Source organism: Nematolebias whitei, chromosome 8, assembly GCF_014905685.2.
Source record: "Nematolebias whitei isolate Nwh7 chromosome 8, NemWhi1, whole genome shotgun sequence".
Classification (NCBI taxonomy): domain Eukaryota; kingdom Metazoa; phylum Chordata; class Actinopteri; order Cyprinodontiformes; family Rivulidae; genus Nematolebias; species Nematolebias whitei.
In genome coordinates, this window is record NC_056505.1 from 13,021,368 (window position 1) to 13,034,169 (window position 12,802).

General features: G+C 39.1%; 1 protein-coding gene across 1 annotated transcript in view; it reads left to right on the forward strand.

Annotated features, from left to right (window-relative positions):
• The window catches only part of msh3 (mutS homolog 3 (E. coli)), a 58,412-nt gene that overhangs the window by 17,710 nt on the left and 27,900 nt on the right, over positions 1-12,802 (forward strand). The window contains exons 14-20 of the mRNA XM_037680294.1: positions 1,016-1,203; positions 2,120-2,288; positions 2,465-2,529; positions 5,801-5,917; positions 6,137-6,244; positions 8,379-8,493; positions 8,794-8,951. Coding sequence (XP_037536222.1) covers positions 1,016-1,203; positions 2,120-2,288; positions 2,465-2,529; positions 5,801-5,917; positions 6,137-6,244; positions 8,379-8,493; positions 8,794-8,951 — 920 coding nt within the window. The remainder of the gene's footprint in view (positions 1-1,015; positions 1,204-2,119; positions 2,289-2,464; positions 2,530-5,800; positions 5,918-6,136; positions 6,245-8,378; positions 8,494-8,793; positions 8,952-12,802) is intronic.

The following is a 12,802-nucleotide window of genomic DNA, read 5'->3' on the forward strand; positions in this document are numbered from 1 at the left end:
GACATGGTCTCATTTCCCATCAGACCTATGTAGGGATTGTCACATGGCCTATATCCTGCGCGCGCGTGCACGTTTCGTACACAGAGGGAATGGGCACTTTAATCCTAGCTTCATGTCTCGTTTCCGTGCTCATCTTTCTGTCTCTTTCATTTACTGTTGGAAGAAAATGATCAGATGTCATTAAGCACAGGCACACAGCAGACACACGGAGGGACCTTAATTGTCTTGTTGCCCATCTTGAGACAAATGGGTCTGTGTGAGGGGGCCTGTGTCTCAGTGGCTCCATTGACAAAACGGCAGGAAGGTCGTTCTTGTCGTTTTCAGTTGCAGTTTGTTCTTCATAAAAGAGCAACATGGGGAGGCTGCAGACATGGAAAGAGCTCTGAAACTGCAGCTCATGATTACGGGGTAATGCCAAACACCCCCTGGTAGCGTGACCCTCATTAACCTGGGGGTTATGATTTGATTTGATTTGATCGCACAGCAGCATCACTATCTATAGCCTCTTCAGAGACATTTCAAGAGCATTGGTTTATCTATTAATTATTACAGCACTGATCCTGATCAATGAACACCCTGACAGTAGATATTAAATTCTCTGTTTTCTTATTTCACTTGTGTTTTTGTTTAAATCAGCAGTGTTTTGGTTCTTTTTACGAGAGGGTTTTTTTTGGATGCCACATTGTGAAGACTTGCAGCCTGTGTGGCTGTTAATGAGGTGTGTTATTCAGAGTTTGGCTGTCAGAGCTCCTTAAGCTCCGTTGTCACATTTAGTGCAGATAAGATCAGTGATGTAATCTCACGGTTTTACACAATCTCATGGTAACGCACCATCTGCACACACAAAAAACACAAAGACAAAAACGCGTCATAAAGAATTAAAAGAGCTCTTCGTACAATATTTATTATTCCCTTTTTACTTATAACTTAGATGCACATTAGAACTAGATATTCATCAGTCTCTTGAGAATTTTCAGATAATTTACTTATCTTTACCTATTTTTGTGCATTCTAGTCCTCCACACAGGAGTTTTATCTTGTTAGTAGCAGTCTTTCTCGCCTGGGGCTGGAACTACAGAGTCTTCTCCCAGCCATCCGCTCACAGATCAGTTCGGCGCTGCTTTGTAGCCTCCTACTGGAGACTCCTGACCTGCTGGCTCCGGCTCACGGCTTCCTCAAGGTGCTCAACGAGAAGGCAGCCAAGTGAGTGTCTTAAAGAAAAAGGGGGAAAGAAGGGGCAACATAGAAGAAACTGCATGATTGAACCAGTGACTGCTGCATAAACTAAACTTTGGTAAACTACAGAAACGTTAAGGCTTACGGATTTTTTTGGAGGTGATATTCTTCTTGGAATTAAATTTATTTATTAATGTTTACTTAAAAATAATTGTCTTTTAAAAATAAAAGGCAGCGGTAATAAAGTAATTTCATTGTGATTATTTTTTTCTGTTTACTAAAATGTATATTTAGTTTCTGAATAAAAAGTATATTTACGGTAGTTTGTGAAAATCAATTAAAAAAATTCATTCTGCAGAGGTCAAGTTCTGACTTTGCAGCAATATTTATCAAAAGCAGCATGTTTATATATCCTTTAATCAAAATCGGTCACTAGCAAAAATGTTTGGACAATTAGATAATCTTAATATTTAGATTTTTTTTTCTTAGTTAAAATATAAATACTGTAAAAATGACTTCCTTCTCAGATCTATTTGACCTGCTTTAGCCATCGCTGAATCAAACACAGGCATAAACCTTGAAATAATGGCTCAATTGACCTTAAAATTTTATTTTAATCTAAAGAAACATGCTGGCCAGTTTCTTTGTACTTTTGTAATGCACCTCAGTTCAGATGAATTTGCTGAGAAGTGCAAATTGTAACCCAGCGGGTGATGTTAGACGCCTGCTGTCGCTCCACACACGATTAACAGTTGGCATGAAGAACCATGAGAGAAAGATGTCCAAGTGACACACGGGTAATCCCCCCCCCCCTCCTCCCTGATTTCATTACTGAAGGGTCAGACTGACAAACGGTCTCATTTCTCAGAAAATAAGGATGAATAGGATTGCAGGGTGATCTATTACCAGCAGCTGGCACATTTTATTGTGTGTGTTTCTGCAGGTTGGGGAATAAGACAGAGCTCTTCTCAGACCTGTCCGGCTTCCCGGTGCTGAAGGAAAGAACGAGGCAGATCCAGACCGTCCTCGGTGAGATTCAAGAGCACCGCAAAGACATCCGACTGGTGCTGAAGGCTCCTGCGTTCGACTACACAACCGTTTCTGGACAGGAGGTACCGCCTGCGTCTCTGTGTGTGAGAATGAAAGAAACGGTGGGAGGGAACTGATGGCCATTTGGATAGAAGTCTCAGCAACAATGATGGTTTATGATGGTTTTAATTAAAAATGACACATGCCCGGCTGCTCTTGTCTGATTTATCAGAGACTTTTTCATTTCCTCTGCCTTCAGTTTCTGATTGAGGTGAAGAACTCAATGTCGTCAGCCGTTCCACCTGAATGGGTCAAAATCAGCAGGTCAGCTCACATACAGTTGCAACCTACACACATTTCTTTTTTATTTAAAGATACAGGATCTGTGTGTCTGCTGGTTTTACATTCATTTATTGAATGTTATCATTTTCAGCTTTTTCTTTTACAAAATAGTTCAAAGACTCAAAGACACTAAATTGCCAAAGAAATTATGTATTTTTTGGGCCAATTTTCTAAAACTGATTATGACATTAAGCTGTAATAGACAAAGTGTTTTACTCTGAAACATAAATAATTCAAATATTAATGAAAGATTAATAATTTCTCATTTTATTGACTAAGATATTGGTGTTACAAAATCAACGTTTTTGATTGGTTTCTGTTTCAAAGCTGTAAAAGAAAGTCAATTTGTAAAATTTTCACACCATATAAACTGCTGCAAAATAATTTTTTTTTGTATTTCAAAACAAATAAAGAATTGTTTATTTATTAAAAACTAATTAAACCAAACAAACAACTTTCCTCTGCAGCTGGTAGAGAAGCAATGTGGGTTCTTGCCGCAGCCATGGACATCAGCTTCTCTTTGCAGGTTTTTTTTCTATAGCAGCAGGAGTGTAACTGTGCCCAAGACGTTTTGTTCATAACGTTTTCAGATTCAATAAAATTAGTTTAAGGTGTTAAACCCAGTTCATTTGAAATTAAGTGGAATGTCTGCGCTTTTGACATTCTAGGTGATTTTTTAACTTGGAACTTAAAATTTCTGACCTCCAAATGTAAAATAAATACATCATACATGTTTACTACTCTAAAATTGTTTTTACACTTACTGTTTAACTCTACACTACCCTACTTTAAATAACAAAAACAGGAAAAAAAAAATTGTTCCAGTCATACCCTTTAAAGTTAAAGCTATTGACTTTGCAAAAACACATAGATGATGCTTTGTTAAAGGTGAAACAAAATTGATATATTAAAAAAAAACAATAATCACATCAATCCTTAAAATTTTACTCTGCTAATATGGATGGCATTACTTTGGCCTCCAGTTCTAATGTATAAAACATTGGTGTTATTTTTATTCAGGATATGTTTTTCAACCCCATATTAAAAAAGTTACCAGAACCGCTTTCCTCCACCTGCGTAATATCACTAAAATTAGAAACAACTTGTCCACTCTTTGATACAACTGGGGGTGCTTGGCATCGCGCCCCTATCGCGCGGCCCCCTGGTGGGGTGTGCCCTTGCCTGCCGGCGCGCTTGGGGCCCTTGTTATCGGGGGCTGGGCGCTTGGGCGTGTGTCGGCTCGGCCTGGTGTCTGCCTGGTGGGGCTCGGGTCCTCTGGCCCTGTCAGGCCTTGGCCTGGGTGGTGTGAGTCCTCGGTGCCCGGGCCTCGGTGCCTGGACCTGGACCTACATCGGTGCGGCGGGTGCCGACGGAGGCCTATGAGTTTGTCGCTGTTGGCCCCGGGGGGTCACTGTATGTGGTTGCTGGTGGGGATCTTCCGGTTCTCCCCTGTGGTCCGTTCTGGAGGGTGGGTGAGTGGTTCATCCTGTGTGGGTGGCTCTGGGGGCTCCGCGGTCGGGGTCCCTCCTGGGGTCTTGGGCTCTGGTCCCCCCTTTTTCGTCTGCCTCTGGTCTTGGGGGTCGGGTCTCTGCTGCTTCACAGTTACTAATAAATGTTCTATTAGAGAAGCCTTATACACTTATGCATGCTCACAACCACACACAAATAGAAGCAGGGATGCTTATGTAGGCTTTATATGTAGATATATAGATATGTATGTGAGTGTATATTCATGTGTGTGTATGTATGTATGTATGTATATAGGCGTAGGTATGGGTATATATATTTATGGAAACTTACTGCAAAGCCATGAATATTTTAAGTTCTTTATACATATGTATTTTGTTGCTGTGTTTTGTCATGTTCTTTGCAGGTGAACAGACAGTGGCCGGGTGTTTTGACGTGTGCTCTATTTGTGTATATTTCTTATATTTTGGAGTCTTACTTTGTCTTTTCTTTCTTTCTATCCTATTAAAAAAAAAAAAAAACAAACAAACAAAAAAAAACCTACACTAGATAGTCACTATAATAAATATTTCATAATAATGGTGTGGAGAGGATGGCTGTAAGGGGAGAAGGGAGGCCATCACAAAAAAACAAAAAAAAAAAAAACACAAACAACAACTTGTCCAAAAATGATGCAGAAAAACTGGTTCATGCATTTGTCACATCTAAACTGGACTATTGCAATGGTTTATTATCTGGGGCTCCAAAAAATTATTAAAAAAGTCTTCAGTTGATCCAAAATGCTGCTGCCAGAGTCTTAACTGGAGTTAGTAGGAGAGATCATATCTCTCCAGTTTTAGCTTCTCTTCATTGGCTCCCTCTCAAATTCAGCATAGAATTCAAAATCTTACTTTTAACCTACAAAGCCATCAACAACCTAGCTCCATCTTATATTCCAGATCTTATTGTTCCATATTTTCCTAACAGAGCACTTTGCTCTCAGACTGCAGGCTTACTTGTGGTTCCTAGAGTTTCCAAAAGCAGAATGGGAGAAAGATCTTTCAGTTGTCAGACTCCTCTCTTGTGGAACCAACTTCCAGTTTCTGTCCATGAGACTGACACATCGTCCAGTTTTAAGATTAGTTAAGCCTTTCCTTTTTGATAAATCCTTCAGTTGGGGTTGGCTTGGGTTTCCTGAGCTATCCCTTAGTTATACCTCTTTAGGCTTAGACTGCTGGAGGACAAACTGACCGCATTTTCTCACTCTGCTGCTGTCTTTACTTGCTTTACTCTACCTGTTTGTATTTGTAATTATTTCTATTCTTAACATTTTTTTTGTCTTTCCTCTTATAGAAAGTACACCTGGACCTGCCATTCTGTGTTTGTTTGTTTCTCCTTCCTGTCCTCTCAAACCCAGCCGGTCAGAGCAGATGGCCGCTCGACCTGAGCCTGGTTCTGCTGGATGCTGCTTCTTGTTAAAAAGGAGTTTTTCCTTTCCACTGTTGCCTTTGTGCTTGCTCAGGATGGGAGACTGTGACGAAGTGAAGATTCAACACAGTCTGTTGGCGTCCTGAGATAGTTAACTTTTACTAATTGGCTTTTTTATGTATGTGAATGTTTCTGTTCAGTGCCCTGAGGTGACTTCTGTTGTGACTTTGCGCTATATAAATACACTGAATTGAACTGATTTAATATTTTTTAACAATGATTTCCCTGACTTGTTTTACTAGCTTCCAAACACTCACCACTTTTCATTATTGATGTTACCATAAATCTATTCTGTCCTCCTTTTCTTTCCCCTCTGCAGTACGAAGACAGTCAGCAGGTTTCACTCTCCTTTCCTGGTTGACTGCTACAAGAAGCTGCAGCAGCTCCGAGAGCAGCTGCTACTCGACTGCCAGAGGGAGTGGACCAATTTTCTGGAGTATGACAGAAGCAACTGCACACACACCTGATCACATATTCAAATGAAAAGCTGTTAAAAACACAACAACTCCGAGGTTCGGGGGTATGACTTCACCACTCTCAGCCTGCCAGAACTAGTCTGTTTTTGTCAAGTACCCTACCAGGGCTGTCTACTCACAAACCTGTACGCCCATCCCTTAATTTGCACTTGTTTCCTCTGTTTCCTCTCTCTCTGTAGTCAGTTTGGGGAGCACTACCACACCATGAAAATGGCTATTAGTCACCTAGCAACCATGGACTGCCTCTTTTCATTGGCTGAGGTGGCTAAACATGGGGACTATTGCAGGTGATATGCTCTCATGCAGACCATAAATATTGATGGGTGTATATTATGTGTGTGGGATTGTGTGTGTGTGTGTGTGTGTGTGTGTGTGTGTGTGTAAGTGGGGGTCGTCCTGTGTCGTGTCCTATAGACCACGACAGGCTGTGTGTGGGTGTGTGCACCGGGCTCAGAAGCATGTGCTGCCAGAACGCCAACATCTCTCCTACGCGCACGCATGCATGCACGCACGCACACACACACACCTTTTTAATCTCCATTTCTACACATTAAATGTCAGTTCTTCTTCAATTCACATTGTACCACAGTAAGCGTTTTTGTTTGAGGCAACTTCTTTTCAACTTCAGTTCACTTTAAGTTTATCACATTTATTCTTTAACAAGAAAAGGCAACATCTTCAAAGAAAAGTCTGACCTTTAGTTATTTGATATATTGAAAAGGAAGGATGCGTCTGCGAACCTGTTAGTTTTCAACTAATACTGGGTTAAAACAAAAGGAGCAGGGTGGAAAAGTAATAAGGACAATGTTCAAGACACCAACTCTTGAAACCCTCTTTTATGCAAAAGCAATTAAAAAACAAGTTGATGCGCAAATAAACCATTATATTGACATTTTGTTGTCATTTTTACTAGGCCTGTTGCGATAAACAATAAATCAATTAATCACACAATAAATGAAAATTATCAACCTCATTTTCATTTAACGACTTTCTATCGTTTCTTCGTGTCTCTCTTTCTACTGAAGACACTGGATGACAAAAGGCTCAACTCAGGTGCTCTTCACTGACTCCTCCCTTTCTCTTTTCTCTTTAAAATCCATTTTAACCGTACAAAATCGCGTTTTTGGATCGTTAAAACTATCTAAGCTGAGAAACTAAGCTACGAGCTGAGCTAACAGGCTGACCTTGGGGAAAAAAAACCCTCTGTCTTGTCAAAGCTCCAAAATTCACGTCTGAAACCTGTGTCTTTGTCTAAAAAGTTGTTTTTCTCTGCAAAAAGAAGCTAAGAACTTATTTACTGATTTTTTAAATTTTTTTTATTAAAAGCTTTGTGTGAAAAATGCTATGCTAAAGAACTCAAACCACACCAAGCGTCCGCCATTTTGAGAACCAAAAAAAAGGAAGGAGACAGCCCATGTCACGTCAAGGGGCCTCCCTTCTATTTTCTTAAAGAGGCACTCTGCTTGCTCCCTCACTATCCATCCTTCGGTTCAAACAGTCTTATACTGCCATCCGGTGGTCAACAAAGGTACTACACACAAAACAAATTAACCAACATTCTTCTTAAATTTGACAATAATTAATAATTATTGTCAAATTTCAAACAATATTATCGTTTATTGCAATAATTTCTGAGACAGTTAATCGCCCAGAAAAATTTATTATCGTGACAGGCCTAATTTTTACATGTATTTTTTTTAACACAAAATCCTCAAAATACTTTTTCTTATATTAGATGACAAAATTTAAAACCTTTGTATTCTTTTATATTTATGTGAGTTTGTCAATATTTGAAGAGCCTGATAGCTACGAGTTTGGCAAGAGATTTAAAAGGAAAATAACCTATTCCACTGAAGTGGATTTTTAATCTATTATCTATATTTGAAGGTGTTTGATTTCTTTTTTTTTTCTAATTTCAAATTGAAACAAAAAAGCATAAGTTCACCATATTATATTGACATTCATTTACCCTTTATTTATACAGGTAGTCTCATTGAGCCACGAGAACTCATTTTCAAGAGAGACCTGTTTAGGGAGCACATGGTGGGGGTTAAGGGCCTTGTTCATGGGCCCAGAGTGGGGCGAATGAGGATGGGGGCAAGTGTGGGTGCTTCACCGACCCCACCCACTATTTTGATGTTGTCGGGGCCGGGGCGTGAACAGGCGATCTTCGGATCACAGGCCCACCTCTCTAACCTCTGCGCCACCACTCGCCTATTCACTTTCATCCACTGTCACTTTGAATAAGTGTGCCATCTTTATAGTATATCCACCCATATTACAAACACACACAACAATTTTGTGGCCCTTTCTGCTCCCAACCTTGTCCACATCGAATTGAAATTAGAAAAACAAAGCTTTTGTGTGTGAATGTGTTTTAATATGCATTTGTAAATCTAACTGTTGGTTCTCTGCATTTAGGCCAAAGGTGTGTGAAAATAAGCACCAGATTATGATAACTGATGGCAGACATCCTGCGATAGATTTATTGATGGGAGAGCACAATCAGTATGTGCCCAACCACACTAAATTACAGGTACACACACAAACATACACATTTAAAGAGCTTTGAGACAGAGAGACTTAGACATTTGCCTACTCACTAACTCATTGAGACACTCCTGTATATACACACAGACTTGTGTGGCACACACACACTCACTTCCTCGCTTAGTGCTTGAGTGGGTGTAGGTTAATCTTGCAACAGAAGCACAAGCCAGTAGGAAGAGAAGCCAAGCTTTCAGTCCACCCACCTCCTAAGCTGTGCATGCAAACAAGCAAATATCTCATTCTAGTCACAGTTCAGAGTTTTCTCTTCTCTTTTCTGTTTGTTTAGAGCGAAGGCAGGAGAACTATGATAATCACTGGGCCAAATATGGGGGGCAAGAGCTCCTACATCCGCCAGGTTGCCCTTATATGTATTATGGCTCAGGTGGGCTCGTATGTCCCGGCCTCTGAGGCCTGTGTGGGCATACTGGATGGCATTTACACCAGGTATGGCCACAAGCACACACTTGCACTTGCTACATGTTTGACAGCTGTTTGAAACAACACACAAAAACAGAAATTTAATCAAAAACTGCATTTAATGACTTCCTGGAAACTCATTGTATGTTTAACTATAGAGAAAGGTTTTTAATAGTCCTTAACAGGAAAAATGTTAAAGAGGAGTTGTTTTTTTTAAATACCTGTGTAAACCTTTATTATTTTGTTTTACTAGATGGCTTTGCAGTTTCATAGTTTTACTTTTGGTTATATCAATAGGCAAGATAAGATTGGACATGACACACAATTGGCTGATTGATGGATGAGCCGCACGATCGGCATTATTTTTTATTTAAAATAAATTATTTTATATTATTTAGCACTTCCTGCACTGCAGAATAAACTTCCTGCTGCAGCTGATCAGCTGTTCACTGTGCAGAGCGGAGAAGTGGGCGTGGCCAAGAGCGCTTGCAGGTGGCAAAGAGCAGAGGAGGCAGGGAGCTGAAATCATGGCATTCTGTGCTCTTTTAGAGCGTTTAGACTTTAGAATTTTTAAAAAAAAATATTGCAAGAGTGTGGGGTTTGAAACGCCTTTATTTATATATATATATATATATATATATATATATATATATAATAAAAATAAATTACTACTTACTACGGTACTTGTACTAATATTCCTACTTTGCGGTTTTTCACTTATTGCAGGTCTTCAGGGTACGGATCCCCCGCGATAAACGAGGGAATACTGTTCTTCCATAATACTGACTATGTCCGTCTTGCAGTACTGAAAATACTCCACGCTTTTGGTAAATGAGCACTAAAATTCAGAAGTAGATCCTTTGCGTTCTGATGATTGTGCCTTTGTGGTAGGACCCTTGGTCAAATAAAAACTGGGAAAGCATGGAGTCAACTATTTGGCTCCTTGTTGTGTCCTTTGAGGTGTTCAGGAGCAGTTTTCTGTGAGGCAGGGGAATATGATTGTGCTGAGAGTTGTCACTGTCATTATAGGGACTTGTGTTATTTGATATTTAACAGTTTATCTATTCTCTATTGTAATGTTGAGTGCTATGGTCCTGTCGATAAATACCTACTGATAAAATAAAAACCACTAACATAAAAATCTCTTAAATAAAATTTACAATACATCATATTTCAAATCTTAGAACAGAAGCAAACTTCTGTTGCTGTAATTGCACATGTTTTTCTTGTAAATATATACATATTTATGCTAAGTTAAAAACTCAGCAAAAATGGGTGATATTTAACTATAGTCAACTTTTTTTTGCAGTAGAAAATTCTGGTTCTCAGGGTTTGTACGTTTTGGTTTGTCTGTTTTTTGTGTATTTTTAGCCGTGGTGTCCTAAGGTTGTATACTGAACTTGTAAAAAATGCAAAAATGCCTGTCTAAATAAGCTCTAGTTCATAAAGAGGACTGTGGAAAAAACTATTGTCATACTGATCTGTGTAAAAAAGACAGCTCTGAAGAGCTGCGTTTTTTCACAGCCTAGATATTATTAAGAGACGAGTTCAACCAGTCTTTTGACGCAACTGCTGCTTGCTGGTGAATCATCTTTAAGATGGGACACCAACAAAGATGGACACATTTATCAGGCTCATAAATAAACAAACAGATGCACACACTTAGATCTGTCATAACACTACAACCAGCTGTCTGAGACTGAATAAGTCTTTTACTGCCAAAACAAAGATGTAGTAGAGTCACTGCACTTAACTCCTAAAAATCTACTGTGGTTTTTGCTTTAAACCACCAGTAGCAGATATTTTAATTTCTGTTGGATTGCCCATTAAAAAGTCAATTTGTAAGCTGCAATGTTTCCTCTCATTTATGTTAGGGAAAAAGTGATACCTGAGTGACTTATTTGTCAAAAAGGATAAAAGCCATAACCACGCTGACCTAGCACAGTTTCACATCCGAACACTTTATTAGTGCAGTTAGGCATAAGGACACCTGTGAAATATGGTGCCATCAAAGACGACCCCTCCATTTCAGAGCATCTCTTTCACCTGCTCTCATTTTTCCTGTTTGTGATACCACTGGGCTTATTTTTAGTTCTGACACAGACTAATTCCTATTAATCTATTTCATTGCTCAACACGTGGAGGAAGGTGTGTAACAAGAGAGAAATAAATGAACAAAAATGGTTTGACAAGGCTGGCTCTATTGTTCTACACGGTTCAATAAGGTGCAGCTCTCTGCGTCGTACAGACCCTCAGACAATAAGGCTTTGTTGGAGAAGGTTTTTCTTTATGATTATTCTTATTAGGATGAGTGTGGCTGTGAGCTCTGCATGGAGCTTTCAGTCCTGACTACATTCCAATATTTGGTCTCTTTTATTCTGCCTCTGCTGCACCATGTGATTAGACCTAATGGCTCACAGATGTGTGTAATTGTCTTTTTGTGTGTGTTTAGGCATGTTCTCGTGCATTAACCCAGTGGGAGCCAGACACTGTCAGCACAGCAAAAGTGTACTTTTGTATGCGTGTATGCTTTTATACGTTAGTTTTCAGAGAAATAGCTGGAAGTTTTAGATTGTATATTTTTATAATCAGTCGTTTTGTCTGGTTCTTGTGTATCACACATGGACCACCACACCAAAGTTTAGCTCAACATATGTAAAGTTGACTGACTTATAGCCATTTTGGTGTTTGCTAAAGTGGCTTAGCTCTGACGGCCATCATAAATAGGGTTCATTCTAAAGTTAATGAGCTGCAGACATACATCTAATGATTACTTTTAATGTGACTTTCATTGAGATCCATCGCTGATTCATGAAATATTTTGCAAAATGCTACACACAAATGAACAGTTTTTTTTGTTGCAGTTTTAACAAGAGGTAAAAAAATAAATAAAAAATTACCAAAAGCTTTAATTTTGCTCATAATTATTTTGTAAATCTGGCTTAAATTGGAGAGTTACCGGTTTTTGCTTCAATTCCTACTGAAGTGTCAACTCTGAAGATAATCAGCAGTTGTCAAGATGGAAAACTCAGTTTTGTTTTGAGTGGATAAGTAGACTCTTTAGGTTGGGGGTAATTAATTAATGCATTAATATCTCATGGAACATCTTTGAGTTTATCAAGATGGCTGATTATGAACCAGAAATATGGAAAATAATCTGGATTAAAGCTGTGTTCCACATCACAGTGTCTTTTTTTTCTGCCCACTTCACTACCATGCAGTGTTTTAGAGCAGACATCTGTGTGTTTGTTATTTGACAGTGTTTTACAGCAGGGTACGGGTGTGTGTTTCACTGTGGCTGACAGATGCATATTTGTATGTGCATGTATGCAGCTGTTGCGCTTCATTGTAGGTATTAAGTCGTGAAGGTTACAGCGCACATTCTTCCATGCCTCCATGGTTGTTATGGAAACAGCAAGAGGAAGCAGAATGTAAAATGATGTTTTGAAAGGACCTTTAATTGACCATGAAATTCAAGCGGTGATTAAACCACATTCCAGTAAAGTCTCCAGTAAAGTCTCATACAATCAGAATTCAGCCTAACAGAAAATGTCGCTTTTTTTGGTTAAGTTTGGATTTTCAGAAATATGGCTAATATTACTTAACGCCAAAGCAAGGAACTGATGTTGGTGAGCGGTTTGCTGCCAACAAGCCTCTGGGTAACAAAAACACCTACTGAAGGTGGGTGTTGAACACATGTTGAGCCTGAGGAAAATTACTGTATTCTACACCAACTCATTCAGCCCTGTGTTTTTATTTTTATTTTTATTCTTCAGTATCAGAATGCTTGTAGGTGTTATGAAGAAATGATTAGGTCTTTACTCTCTATATATGTATATATGTGTGTATGTGTATATATACATGTATATATGTGTGTA